The sequence below is a fragment of the Mauremys mutica genome, chromosome 3, assembly GCF_020497125.1.
Source record: "Mauremys mutica isolate MM-2020 ecotype Southern chromosome 3, ASM2049712v1, whole genome shotgun sequence".
NCBI classification, from domain to species: domain Eukaryota; kingdom Metazoa; phylum Chordata; order Testudines; family Geoemydidae; genus Mauremys; species Mauremys mutica.
The window spans coordinates 81581594-81595774 of record NC_059074.1 but is presented as its reverse complement, the minus strand read 5'-3'; the positions used below and the strand labels follow the sequence as shown (position 1 = coordinate 81595774).

At 38.9% G+C, this 14181-nt stretch overlaps 1 protein-coding gene across 7 annotated transcripts in view; it reads right to left on the bottom strand.

Annotated features, from left to right (window-relative positions):
- The window catches only part of PRDM1 (PR/SET domain 1), a 127994-nt gene that overhangs the window by 22930 nt on the left and 90883 nt on the right, over positions 1-14181 (bottom strand). For 6 of the 7 annotated variants that reach the window (XM_045012105.1, XM_045012107.1, XM_045012102.1 and 3 more), the window contains one exon: positions 4772-5020. In XM_045012105.1, the coding sequence (XP_044868040.1) occupies positions 4772-4954 (183 nt within the window). In that variant the 5' untranslated portion in view covers positions 4955-5020. Of the gene's footprint in view, positions 1-4771; positions 5021-6629; positions 6715-14181 lie in introns of those variants that run through there. The other variant, XM_045012108.1, reaches the window with a different exon arrangement.

The window sequence follows — 14181 nt, the reverse complement described above, 5'->3', positions numbered from 1 at the left end:
TAGATCTCATGCCAGACAGGAGGCTGGTCCTGTGCCATAATCAAGATCAAAGAGACTCTTGCCATGCCATATAGTGTAGTGGGATTTAGTTACTGTACTTTGTTGTTTGTTAGTAATCAAGGTTGCCAAGGACTGTAAACAAATCAGAAAAAATGCTACAGATCAAAAGCAGAAAGGAAGTTGGGCCTAAGTTGCCAAAATCAGACACAGAACAAACATTTCAAACTTCTGTCCACAAGGTGTCCTTCAGCACACTCCTTGTGAACTGTGAGGATACTGTCTGAAGCTACCACATCATGTGGATGAACATGAGTCTGATAATGAGCTCTCCTCTCTCAAGTAAGCTACAACTAAAAATGTTAAGGATTTTTAAAAAATCTTTGGATCTAAAATTTAAAACTTTGCGACAAAACAAAAATCTGTCTTCAAAATGTTTTTTGAAATATGTTTCTCTCTTTTAAAGCTATAGCCACTTCAAATCTCTTAATACTGCCACAAACACTTATCTTTAATTCCATTATCAGAAAAACAATATTTCTACAATAAAAACCAGTTTCTCATGTTAGACTTGTGATTTGAAATATCTTCTATGTGATATATATAAGCCATGCTCCTTCAGTGAGTTAAAGTGAGTTAAGACACTTTCACCCCACTTAGTGTGTGATAGGATGAACACAATGCTTGCCGTGCTAAGCTAACCAGGTGCCAGCATTTAGAAGAGCAGACAGCTGCCTCCTTGCAAACAACAAGCTGCAGAATCTTCAATGGTCCTGTCCGATATTGTCTGCAAGGAAAGCACTGCTGTGTTTTGATTGGTGCACTATATGTAGATGTTAAAGAATTGCTTTTTATACTCTGCTTGAACTCAAGTTTGTTCAAAAGGCAATTTAAATGACAGTGTTCACCTAACCCAGGAAGGAAACACCATTGGAACTGACCAGGGTCCTAATGAATTACTGCTGGGGCAGGCTGCTGTATGCCTTCTATAAACACATCCGTGAGAAGTTGAAAAGCGTCAACACTTTCATGCTTCATCTACCCCCACAGAAGCCATTCCACGAGATACTTTATGGGCAGCACCGACCTCTCTGCCATTTCAGCGTATCCATCTTTGTCAATGGACTGGGTCACAGAGCACATCCTGACAAGTCATGGCTCCCAGACAAAAACCAGTATTCCTTAGATTCTCATTTTGATATTTAAAAAAAATTGAGGAGCATTTACACTCCTTTGTTTGGGATGGAGGCAGTGAGGTAACCAATAACATATTGGTTGTGAGAAAAGGGGATGCCCTTAAATAAATCTAATAAATTGTATGCTTTTTTCACCCGTATTCAATGTATTACAGCATATTTTCATAATAATTGTAAATGTAAATCTGGAATGGTGGTTCACTTAGCATTTTGTTTTGAAACATACAAACACTTTTATTAAATTGACTGGAAGAAAACTGCAGCTGAACCAAGACCTGCAGCTTGCGATTTATTTTTTAAAAGTGGTAAAGTGAGAGGAAATGCTTTGCGATTATATCGTCCTTAATTATCTAAGATAGAACTAAAACACAGCGTCAGTGAATTATCTGTAAAAGGGCAAGTGCATGAGGTTAGCGAGGTGTACATTTAAAGCAGTTTATAATAGACTTTGTCAAAACAGCTCGGAATCCAGTACTAATCCCCTTTGAAGAGTAGCCTTATTATAGAAGGTACTGCAGTAAGGATCTTATGCCACAGGTAATGGATTCTGTGAACTCCTCATAATTTATCCTTTTCCAGATTCAGTAAAAACAACAGGATAAATTGTGTGTTGATGGTCCCAAATGTCTAACTGATATTTTGTACTAAGAAGTGTGTGTGTGGGGGTGTTAATAAGATTGAGGTAGAAGGAAATTTTATGAAAAACTGTTTTAAAAATTGTTATCTTAAAAAAGATTAGTTACATGTAATATTGGAAAATACACCTCTACCTCGATATAACGCAACCCAATATAACATGAATTCAGATATAATGCGGTAAAGCAGCGCTCCGGGGGGGGGGGGGGCTGCGCACTCCAGCAGATCAAAGCAAGTTCGATATAACGCGGTTTCACCTATAATGCAGTAAGATTTTTTGGCTCCCGAGGACAGCATTATATTGGGGTAGAGGTGTATATCAGTTTATTTTTCATACATTTTTCATTAATTGCTAAAATGGAGAAAAATGCCACATAAAAATATACAGCTGTCTTCATGTAAATCTAAACTCCAAATGTTAAGAGCAGAAGCATTTCATTTTAAAAAGATACTGATGTATATCGTCAGTTCATAGTGAAAAAAGTGTCCTTCAAAAAAAAAAAAAAACACGTAAAAAAAAATCCCTGGGCAAGGTCCAAGAATAAACAAAAGTATGATGTGTCATGGAGTCTCTTGCCATTTCAATAAAGTCTTTAAGGAGGAATTACTGAATTAGCAGAGCTACGAGATGCATGAAAAGGAAAAATAACCCACAAAAAACAACCCCCTCACCCCCCAAATAAACTAACCAACTAACCAAACAAACAAAAAAACCCCACTCAAGTCTGCATATACAACACTGTAGTATTCCTAGTCCCTTAGGACATAGGTTAAAAAAATACAGATCTAACCATGAGAGCTTTAATATTTCATAAACCATGTACTGTATGTTTTTGTCAATAAAATTTGCTCAGTGCTCACATCTTTCCTCAAGATAAAGGTGCAATCATTTCCCAAAGTTAACAGTGAAGACAACTCAGTTGCAAAATCCATAGGTCCATGTTCACATGCACACACACACAGAGTCCAATTCTTACCTCCACCGTTTGCAAATCCGGCATAACTATTAGAGTCATTAGAGTTAGCCGGGGTGCCTCATCAGTGTAAGATCAGATTCAAGCTCCCTTTATCTTCCCTTCTCCCTCCCCCCTAAGGGTCTGATCCTTCAAACACTTATGCCCAAAAAATAGGTTACTAAAATTGAGGGCAAAAGAGCAAAACAAAACCTTAAAATCAGTCAGAAAAAGAAATGTTTAGAGCCAATTAATAAAGATACTGTGATGAAAGTGACCAATACGATCTGCAACTATTTTACTATGTTGACAAGTGACTAGTGGATCACAAGCCTATAAATGAAGTACTATAGCTTTAATAGATGGGGATCATCAGATTGGCTCATTCAGAGCTGCGGAATAAAATCAGAGGAATCAAAAGTTCCTTTTGTTTCTTACTCTATGTGCTGCTCAACACAAGCCAAGTACAATGGGGAACTTTGATAAACAAAAAAAGGATGTTCTGTATTCAGACCCCCTCTAGTAAAAGGATCCCAACTGGACATATTTTATAAGAAAGAATTGGGAAAACTTTTCAACAAATTAAAAAAAAGTTACAAATCAGAACGATCCCAAACTGCATATTCATGTCAGCAACCCAGAATGAATATGGAAATATGTTAATCACAGAGGTACAGCTTCATCTCCCAAACCACAGAAATATTTAACTAAAAACCCCACAAACAAGGAGCAATTTTTGTTTTTTGCTTTTCTGGTTTTTTAAGCTTCCTTTTCCCCTTCAGATTTCTAGAGGATAACCTTTCTCCCCTCACCTTGATGTTTAGCCTTAACCTGTTGCCAAACCACTATGCATTCTAGCCTGCCCTGTAGGGCCGAATTCTGCTGCATCGGTTTATTTCAGTTGAGGATCTGGCCCTATTTCTATAAACAGGATTAAACAAGCAAATGCATCTTCATGGTACTTATTTTGGGAGGACACGTTTGATAGTTAGACAATAATGAATTTACATCCCTTTTTAGCTCTGTGGTCAGTATATTTAGCCATAGTAGTAACACAGGTAATAGCTGCTCCACCACAAATCGCAGGACAAGTTGAAATTAAGGGTTGTTCCTAGGATTATTACCCTGTTGAACATCACACCTAGCTATAATAGCTAGTGTATATGGAGTAAACACACGACCAATTGCTCATGCAGGCTATTTTTTTCCAGCCCTTCTGAAACAACAACAACAAAGAATGTACCCGCTCCAGAGATAAGGATACTTGCATGTCTAGCTACAAGTAAAGCTATTGCCCCAGATAAACAATAGTTAATTCAAGGCATGCAGACACAGGATAGTATTATGTGAATCTTGCAATAGTTTTACCATCACTTCATTAATAGGTAGGCCAGAGTTTTGAGAATTTAGGAAGTTGCAAATAAAGCAAGTTCATTAGAAGAATAAAGTATCAGAGGGGTAGCCGTGTTAGTCTGGATCTGTAAAAAGTGACAAAGAGTCCTGTGGCTGTTAGTCTATAAGGTGCCACAGGACTCTTTGTCACTTTTTAAAAGAATAAAGCAATTTCATAAAAAGAAGAGAAAAATGATTAAACACATTTCCAGGAATTATATTTTTTTTCCTTTTCAAAGCTATTGTACAACTGAGGCACTTTAATCTCTAGGCCAGAGGCAATGGATGGACTGGCCAACAGCAGTCTAGAAACTGGCACACAGGATGACCCACACTTTAAACATGCTTATGTAGTTGCCTGAAGATTTAACTGTTTGCTAATTGGTACAGAACCAATTTTAGGGATGTGTGACTTAGCCATGGAAGTGATGGATTATTTGTTTACAGTTCCTTAAAGAATTATAAGGATTTGTCTAAAATGCCAGTGGCATTTTTTTTAAGGTGGTTAGAGTGTGGAAGCGTAATGAACTGGTCACTTTCCAAAGCACTGTGATTTGGCTGTCAGGCTCCAACCTTCCCCAGCAGACTGCTGCTTACCTCTTTGCAGTTCGAAGTATATTTGAAAGTCAAGTTCCTTGGCAAGGACGCCTCTGCCTGAGTTATGGTGCTTCCATCATCGCTGGGATCCCAGGGGTGATCATTTACAATGTATGTGCACTTCTCTTCAAAATCAGCCTCTGTCCACAAAGTCATGTCAGCATCCTCCATGTCCATTTTCATTGCCCACTCTGTCCCTTTCACCAGCGGTTGGGAACTCACAAAGTCCAAGCTACACTGTGCGGCAGCCTGGAAAAGAAGAAAAAAATATTTTAATCCTCATTGTCCTTCAGTTTCTGTGGTTTCCTTTGAGACAGTGTGACTAATACAGCAGTCTGTGGCACTTTAAAAGCGTATGCAGTACAGTTGGTACAGTTGAGTAATAGCCAAAAAAAAAAAAGGCAGCATAAAACTATGTTGCCTTTACTGAAGCAATGTCTTAAAATGCCAGCCTTGGTAATAATAATAATAATAATAATTAATAATAATAAGGGAACCAAAAGAATGAGGGGAAATCCCTAAGATCAGCATCTGCATTACCTTTCTCAGATCCTTTTCTTAACACCTCACAGCAGAAATTCTGCAAGGCCAATACTGTACCCAAGAATATCTGGGGTCATGGCCGCGAGACCACTCAGTGCCTGTGGAAAAGCTGCCTCAGAAAAAGTGTCACAAACAAGGAGAGGAAGAGGAAGGAGCTGCTGTCTGCGTCTGAGCGAAGCTAAAAATGGAAAGCGCATGTTGGAAGAGCGGAACCCAGCCTAGCCTTTTCCAAATGGAGAAGCCTGAACTTTCCCACCGGCTTCCAACACACAAACAACTCTCAAAACAACCTGGCTCCCTTCTGACGTCCTCTTATCCTTTGGCATGGAAGGCTGAAAAAGCCGACATCCTGCCAACAGTGTTGCAGCAACAGCTTTTCACAACTCACTGGAACACATTCACTTGGACCAATAAATAAATAAATAAATAAATAAATAAAAATTTAAAAAATCCTTATGTTTCTTTGTCTTGATGACATCTCACAGAATTATATGCTTAAGGCACTAGATGGAGTCCTTGTGAGAAAACTCGATCAAATCCTCGACTGCCTATTTCTATTTAGGACAGACACAATATCAAATTGTCAGATAGGTATTACAACATCATCTTTCTGCAAGATAAGTAGAACTAAAGAATGCAGTCGCTGTTTAAACTGGTAGTTGTAAATGGTTTTCAAATCCAGGATCAAAAACTCAAATTTTCCCTTTAAAAATAATCAACTATTATGGAATTTCCTCCCTTCACTCCTCTACCTCCTTCCCCCAACCCAAAATTAAAAAAATAGATTACAAGATAAAAAGAAACATTTTGAGGGGAAAGGACAGAGAACTTATCCCTGTCAATCTCTGACTCCTAGTTAAAATAAAACATCCAGTAACCACACCAAGACTTTCTTTCTGGATAATGTAGATTCATTTAAAAAAATGTTCTTTACAAAGTTTACCCCATTTATGCTGCATCACAATATTTAATTTTGACATATTTTTACAATAATGCCTCCCACTAGCTTTATAGAGTGCAAGAAACTGGTTCTTTAAGTTTTGGTCTAATTTATAGCCAAATCAAATCATCAGCTAAATATTTACTGACTGTGAATATCAAGATGAAAATAAAGACTAATATCGAAACTCCAGTGAACTGACAGTTACATCTAGAAGTGTAAGGGTTAATATCTAGGTCTTCCAAATCAATGCAGAAAAGGTTAACAAGAAATGTTTGCTATTTATTCTAAGTGTTTAGATTAATATATTGATTAACACAGCACTAAAAAGGTCAATAATAGATCCAGGGGGAAAAAAGGAATCAAGTTCCTTACCAAGGTAGAGTCCACAAATGTTTCCAAAGAGAAGCTCCACGTTTAAGATAAGTCTCGCTCATATCTACCGAGTAAACATTTCTTCTTCCTTCCACTGGGTATGTTAGAGGAAGACTCACTCACACCTAGAGAGTTAACTCCTTTTGCTGGTGCCTCTCTCTCTTTTTCTGTCAGACAGGTGCTGCTGCACTTACTGCTTTTGCCTCTCAGAAACACTGGAGGGCTGAGTGTTACAATACTTTCAGTCTCTGTGTTAACTAGGCAGCCTGTTCCTTTCCCCTCCCTGTTTCAGATTTCCTATCCACTCATTTGATTTACTCACAGTCAGGGCTGCCAAAAGCAGGGGGTGGGGCTATACCTGTGTAACTCATATGGACATTAGCCAAGGGGAATTTTTTTTTCCTTTCTGACAACATTTCACAGGTTTTTTTCCTCTTACTGCATATGGATATTAGCATTCCGTTGGAGCCAGCCTTACTTCCACATGAAGCACACATATGACTTTAGTATTATTATGGCTCTCTCATCTAGTTTCTACTAGAAATTTACCCCACTATTTTGAACTGTGAGGTCTGAAGGACACAGCTAATTTTCCCATCTAGATTAATTAAAGAGGTGCCATTAAACTAGCAATTAAAAAAAAAAGTCCTTTCCAGGTTAGAGAATATAAAAATATCATTTAAAGCTTCCAACAAATAAATCTAAACAACTGTGGTATTTTACTTGATACAATTCAGGAGTCTCACGATTTAAATTATTTTTTACAAAACATGAGGGCTACAAGTTAATTCTACGTTTAAATCTCTTTACACTGATATTTAGTAAGGAGTTAGGAAAAATACATAAATTTTAAAAAAGATAGCCGTTTCCTCCATTCTAAGTAATAAATTGGGAAGCTTATTAAATAGCTACAAAACAAAACATAGTAAAAAAAAATTCATGCACCAAATTTTAAGTACAATATGTAAAAGAAAAATTCAGCCCTAAGCTTGTATTAGACAGTATTCAAGTGAAGTGTGCTGCTAGTGGAAGGAGGATTGGTATAGTAATTAGTGGGCCCTGAGCCCTTGTCAATTTTTTCCTTCTCTCCAAGTCAGTGTGTGACTGAAGGAAGGACATCCTGTGATGATGGCATACAATGTCCTGTTTGTTTATTATTAAGAGCATTCCTGCTTCTCATTACAAAACAACCAGATGCCTTACTTCCTTCAAGTGGTCCTGTCTCTTCAGTGAGGAATCCTCCAGATTGGAGAAACAATGATGCACAATTCCATTTATAGTCAGCCACCCTATTACAAACACCAGTTGGCTCACTGAAGGGCAAGTCTCCTACTTTTCCTTCTTGCCTCATATCTGCAGACATGTTTATAATTTCTTTCCTCTTACTAAGGATGCAGCATGTTTTACTTCCCCCGCCCCCTCCAAACACATATTTATATGTTTAGGCCTATGTGGATGTTTCATATTTCTTTTCAGAAAAATACTATTTTGTGAAATCTCACGTGTGTACACACCTCCCTCTAACCGTCACCCCCCCCCCCAGTTCTGCTGATAAAAAGAAGGGTGGAAAGGATTATTTGCCTCTCTAGGTTTTGCAATGCTGAGAATAGTATATCTGTGTAAAGACCTTCCGCATGTTCTAATGCAGAAGAACTCATGCCACTGGATGTAAGTAGGGCAACTGCTGTGAGCGAGTGTCCTGGCTTAACTGCTACCAGTGTGTAATTCCACAAGAGAAGTGGCAAGGGCACTGGTGCTGATGGGTATAAATGTAATTGGATATATATGGTATAACCAAGGCACATCCAAAATGAGGTCTAGGAAAGCTCTGAAATAGGAAGAGGAGAAATCCGGCCTACTTGATTGGGTTAATTAACTGATGCTGAGTCACACCACATAGAGCAGAAAAACAATGTAGTCATACTGAAGTGGTTCTTTGCACACGCACACACACGCACACAAAATAGTCTCACTCTGAGATGCAGATGTTTCAGTGTTTTCACTTCCTTATCAGCATAAAAAAAACCCCTGTGTGTTCTAAGGTAACCCACACACAATTCAAGGGCTGATCAACTTAAAGTAAAAGAAAACTAGGGACAGGTAAGTCTGCCTCAAGGAAATGAGGTTACTTTTTCAGTGAGGAAGAGGAAGGAGAGAGATTGAATCAAACCAAATATTTATTTGGATGACAGGAGGATGCCACCAATCCAAATCAGCTTTAATCCACCTTCAGAGATGATGGAGCAGGCTGGAATTTATGGAGCATACGCACTTCAAATAGTTTTGTGGCACTGAGCAAAGCAACCCTGAAATTAGCTCCAGGTGTTTTAGCAAAACTAAGAAAGGCCTGAGAGCAGAACTACAGTGGTTTAGGAGATGGGATTTCACTTTCATGTAGGTCTTGTTCTAATGATTGGGAATAAAACTAAATACGCTTCTCATGTTAAGGAAAACAGAGATGGACATAAAGACGAACAGTAAAGATTTTGTATTAAAGTAACAAGCATGAGGAAACTTTACCATGAAAAAAAAATAGACATTGACCTTCTGACCTTCCTCCCTACAGAGACACATAAAAAGACATCTTACTCGACTGGCAGTTTGCTGCTTTTGTATAGAAATCGTTCATAGCAGTAGCTGCTGCTATTGTCTGGAATTTGCAATCTCAAAATGTTCATTTCAAAAAGAACATTTTTAGTCATATTTTCATTTTTTCCCCTCTCGCTCATAGAAAACCTCAATTACCTTATTAATCAGCATTTCTCAGGCAGATCTCTTGCAGCAGCTCTCAGCCTGGCAACAAATCATGAATGGCCCTAACAGCTCTGATCTCAGAAATCCCCATCCATTTCCTTTGATGCTATCACCACTTCAGCTCAACAACAAACTGATGCTACTCAGCTTCAGCTGCTGTGTTATTTTCTCTATGTCTGTGAGATTGTGTAAGTATAGAGGAAAGAAGGAGGGAGGGAGAGTGAGTCTGAGAAGCTGGCTCCAGTGGAATAAACTTCTTTAGAAAGTTGAAGGGGAGATAAAAATGCACACAAGAGATTAAAGCACAGTCATTTTCACATCTTCCCCTTCCTTACCAAAACAAGGTCAGGGGCAGATTGACCACATCAATAGTAATAACCAGACCCAACCCCATTTCCCACTTCCTGTATGTAGACATCTTCACACCGGTAAACATTTGGGGACCAACTGTGGTCATTACTCTGAAGAAAATAATTGGGGTCTTTGGACCACTACACATTTCTTGTAAGTTGCTTTAGAAGTAAGGCCCAAAGAAGGATTTTTTTCCATATTCAAGTTGCTGTTCCTCTTAGTTTTCCCACTCAGTTTTACCTGCATTTTTGAAAACCTGACCAGAAGCTGATACAAAGGAAAGAGAAGTGGTCACCATGCAGTGAAATTTGCAGTTGTTAAAATTAAAACCTGGTACTCTCACTGCATACTATCCTGACCTTGCAGAAGCACACTTATAGGCTTAAAATATGATCTAAAAGAGGCTCTTTCTACATCCTAGACTACTTTAGTGTGATGCTGCCTACAAGGATAGAAATTAAATTTAATTTAAATCTACATGGAGTGTTTTTGCCAGGAAGTTTAGGGTGGTGTGTATTGTAGCTGGGAGGCTTTTGAATTAATATATACAGCTTTCAGGGATGGCCTTTAATTACAGAGGACCTTGTAAGACTTCCAAATTCCTGCCCTTTTATTTCTGACTCTTCAGTGCAATAGCAAGAGAAGCACTATTGGGTATGCTCTCAGTTATAGCTTGGTGCAAGATTGAATCTCTTTCTTTATTTCAGTGTTCTTCCACCTGTTTTAAAAAAATCCCCCTTTAAAAAAATTCAAATTAAAATATATTACTTCTTGTTCTCACTTGGGCTTTATTAAAACCAAATATTGTGCAGATTACTTAGGATCAAGTCAAAACAATCCTTATCAACCACTTATGGGAAAAGGTTCCTCTCTTGAAGCAGAAAGAAGCCAGAATCAATGCCTCAGAGACTTTCAGTGGGGGAAAGAGATCAGCCTGAATGGGGCTACTTTTGTATATCTCTCTCCTAGTGGAGGGCAAGAATTAGCTGTGAAAGGCATCCCCTTTGTGTCTGTCTGGTGTGGGTGCACTGGAAGGGCAAGAAGATGGGCTGGAAGAGGCTATCCCTCTGTAGTTTTCCCTTCTGCAGACTAGGGTGAGGGTGTTGGGGAAGAAATCTCAGGGGAGACCATGCCATATGACTTCTCTTTTAGTTTTAGGGTTGGGAGAAGGAAATAGAGTTCTGAGTGGTGAGGGAGAGAAGGAGGAGGAAAAGGATTGAATAAAAGGACCAATGTCCATATCCCATAAGGGAGGGAAGATATATCACAGGGGAGGTATCATACATGTGGGTAGGGTAAGCAGATAGCAAGAGTAAAAAAAATCAGGACAGGGTGAGGGGTAATAGGTGCCTATATAAGAAAAAGTCCCCAAAATCAGGACTGTCCTTATAGAATTGGTCACCCTACATGTGGGAGCTTCTCAGAGGGAGCACATATACTGGGGGATGACTGTCTTGGGAGAGTAGGCATAAGGCATATGCTAAACCCAGCAAGGCTTTTTTCCTAACTTTAAGCTTATGATTTTTTTCAGGATCCATTCCACACAGCCCCCAGTAAGTAAGTAACAGTGACTTAAACCACAGTGTGGCAGAGCCTAGTTTTCCTTCCTGTTCAATTTTGCTTTTATTTGAACTAGTGCAGGGGTTCTCAAACTGGGGGTTGGAACCCCTGAGGGGGTCATGAGGTTATTACATGGGGGAGTCACGAGCTGTCAGCCTCCAACCCAAACTGCGCTTTGCCTCCAGCATTTATAATGGTGTTGAATATATAAAAAAAAGTGTTTTTAATTTATTGGGGGGGGTCACACTCAGAGGCTTGCTTCTGTGAGAGGGGTCACTATACAAAAGTTTGAGAACCACCGAACTAGTGCTTAGGCAGCCAGATACTGTGCGGACAGACACATTGGAGAAAAAGAGACAGATCCATTCTTCTTGTAGTGAATGGAGCTATGCTAGTTTATACCAGCTGTGGATCTGGTCCCCAGAGTGTGATTCAAAACAGGTTAACAACACAAAAAATACACACCGTAAAGGAGCTTAAAGTAGAAATAAACTCATTTATGGCTGAAGGGATCTGAAGTTGCAACTATATGCTTAACATTGAATGGCAACAAGGGCTCTAAAAAAGATGGACCTGCACTTGCTATTCACTATAAAGCATATCGTTGCCTCTTCATATTCAACAGTGGTAAAGTGAGTCTTCATTCTTGTGTACTTGATGTGTGCAGGGTGGGGAGGGAAGAAGAATTCATCTGCTATTAAACACAACAAATAGTTGACACCTTATCCTTCTTTAGATGTTGTAATGTTTACTTTGCAAAACCCAGGAAAGCTTTTAGAATAGAGAGAGCAGAGAGACTCTTAAGCCATGTGTCCTTGCTTATCTGCTCTTTATCAACAGGCTATTGTTTCCTGATGAGACTCTTCGAAGTAGGTGGAACAAGGGGGTTAATGTTCAATAGGTATCTCTCAGTTCCCCTAAAGGAATACTGCTGCTGACAGAACAGCAACACTAGGCTCTCAGCTATTTCCTGCAGAATGCAACAAATCAAAGAGAAAAACCAAGGGCTGAAGCTATTTAAAAAAAAATAAAATAAACAACAACAAAAAAAACCACAACTAGTTTTAAAGAAAGACATTGTCCTTAGGAGAGATAATCCCACAATAGAGAGTCCATTAGAGGTATTAAGGCATTGGCTGCGGCCTGATCTACAAGAAGGGCTCTGTCCTGACAATAGACAATTAAAGCCGATAAATCTGCACTACTTGTTGCTGTTCTAATTCCTCGTAATTGTATGCTACTTGTCCCAGCCTCCTGTGCACAGGGATGAAGCATGCTTCTTTAATCTCCAGAGTACCTGACCTAGTTCCTATGTGGTCTTTTCAGGACCTGTTTTCTTCCCATCTGGACCTCTTTCCTCCTCCACTTCCCCTCCTCTAAACACTGAGGAGGGTTAGTGTAGAGGGCAAGGAAAACATCAGAACACAGCACCCAGATCAATAATTCTGAAGCTCCAGACAATGAACTAATCTGCAATAACAGCTAATCATGCTCAATTTGGCACACCCATGATTAAACTCTACTTTTCATTAGGCTCAACAAGCCGAGCAGACGCACACTGACAATTCAAATCACTATATCAATCTTAGCTGCCAAACTTGTGGGTATTTATGTGGGCTTCAGAGATGCAACTTGTATCTACTATCTTGCTTATTTTGTTGTCATTACCAGACTGAATGCCTTGCCTAGATTATTCTTTTCCTCATAGATGGTACAACTCCTGTCTAAGTTTCTTAAAAAAAAAAAAAAAGTCTTGTTGGATTAGATGCCGGAATGACTGAATAAAATCTACGTCCTGCATTCTGCAGGAGGTCGGACTATGTGATCGGAATGGTCCTTTCACGGTATTGCCAACTCTCACAATTTAATCATGGGTCTTATGATATTTGGCGTTTTGCTTAAAGCCCCATGTCATGTTATTACATGAGACTCTTAGATATTTTTTTAAGTATGATTCTAGCCCTCCTGTGGCAGAGAAAAGTTTTAAAATGTGAATGCTAATGATTCAAAGAGCAATGTTGAAACACACCACATCAAAACAAAAACAAAAAACCCCAACCCTCATGAGTTTTCAGCCAATCTCAGGAGTTCTTTTAGGCCCTGACATGGTTTTTGAACACTCGAAGTTGGCAATATTATTTCTGTCTTTAGAACATTCAAAGTTAAACATCCCTTAAAATCATTTTGATAATGATCTTTCACTCACCCACACAGAGCTGGTTTCTACCTCACAACAATTTCATCTGTTAAAATATCTAGCAGATCCTCTCTTACCTCTTCACAAACTGCCCTGAAGGCCTCATTCAAGAGTTTTCCACATTCTATATGTAAAATATAACACTAAATTCCAGAACTCTTAGAGGCCGACCTCACCCATTCAGGGGTCTCTGTCTGTTTAACTTTAGCTTATCATCCTTGTATTAATGCAAGTAAGTGTTAAAACTGGAGTCAGGTTACCCTTTACAAAACAAAATAAAACCTAAAGTGTGGATTGTATCAGCTGAATGCAGGAAACAGCTACTCCAGTAATATTAATTAATTCCTAAAGTATTTGGAGACAACTTGAAATAAGTCAGTAGAGTCCCCTCTCCTGACAGCCCTTCCTTAGACAATTTCTACTTTTAAGATGCTGATACTTTCCCTTTTGCTTGTAAACTTATACCTAGTTCAAAACATACCAGAGGCCCCCCGTAAAATAATTTATGTCATCCTAAACAAAGAAAGCCTTTGAGATTGCAGTTTAGGATATTGCACATGTCCACTCAGTTTTTCATTTTAGCACATGTAGCTGTAACAAACAACAAAACACCCCACCAAAAAGCAGGACAGTAACAGATTGCAATACAGAAAGCTCTCAATCTTTTGTTGCCCAGTACAATAACAATTT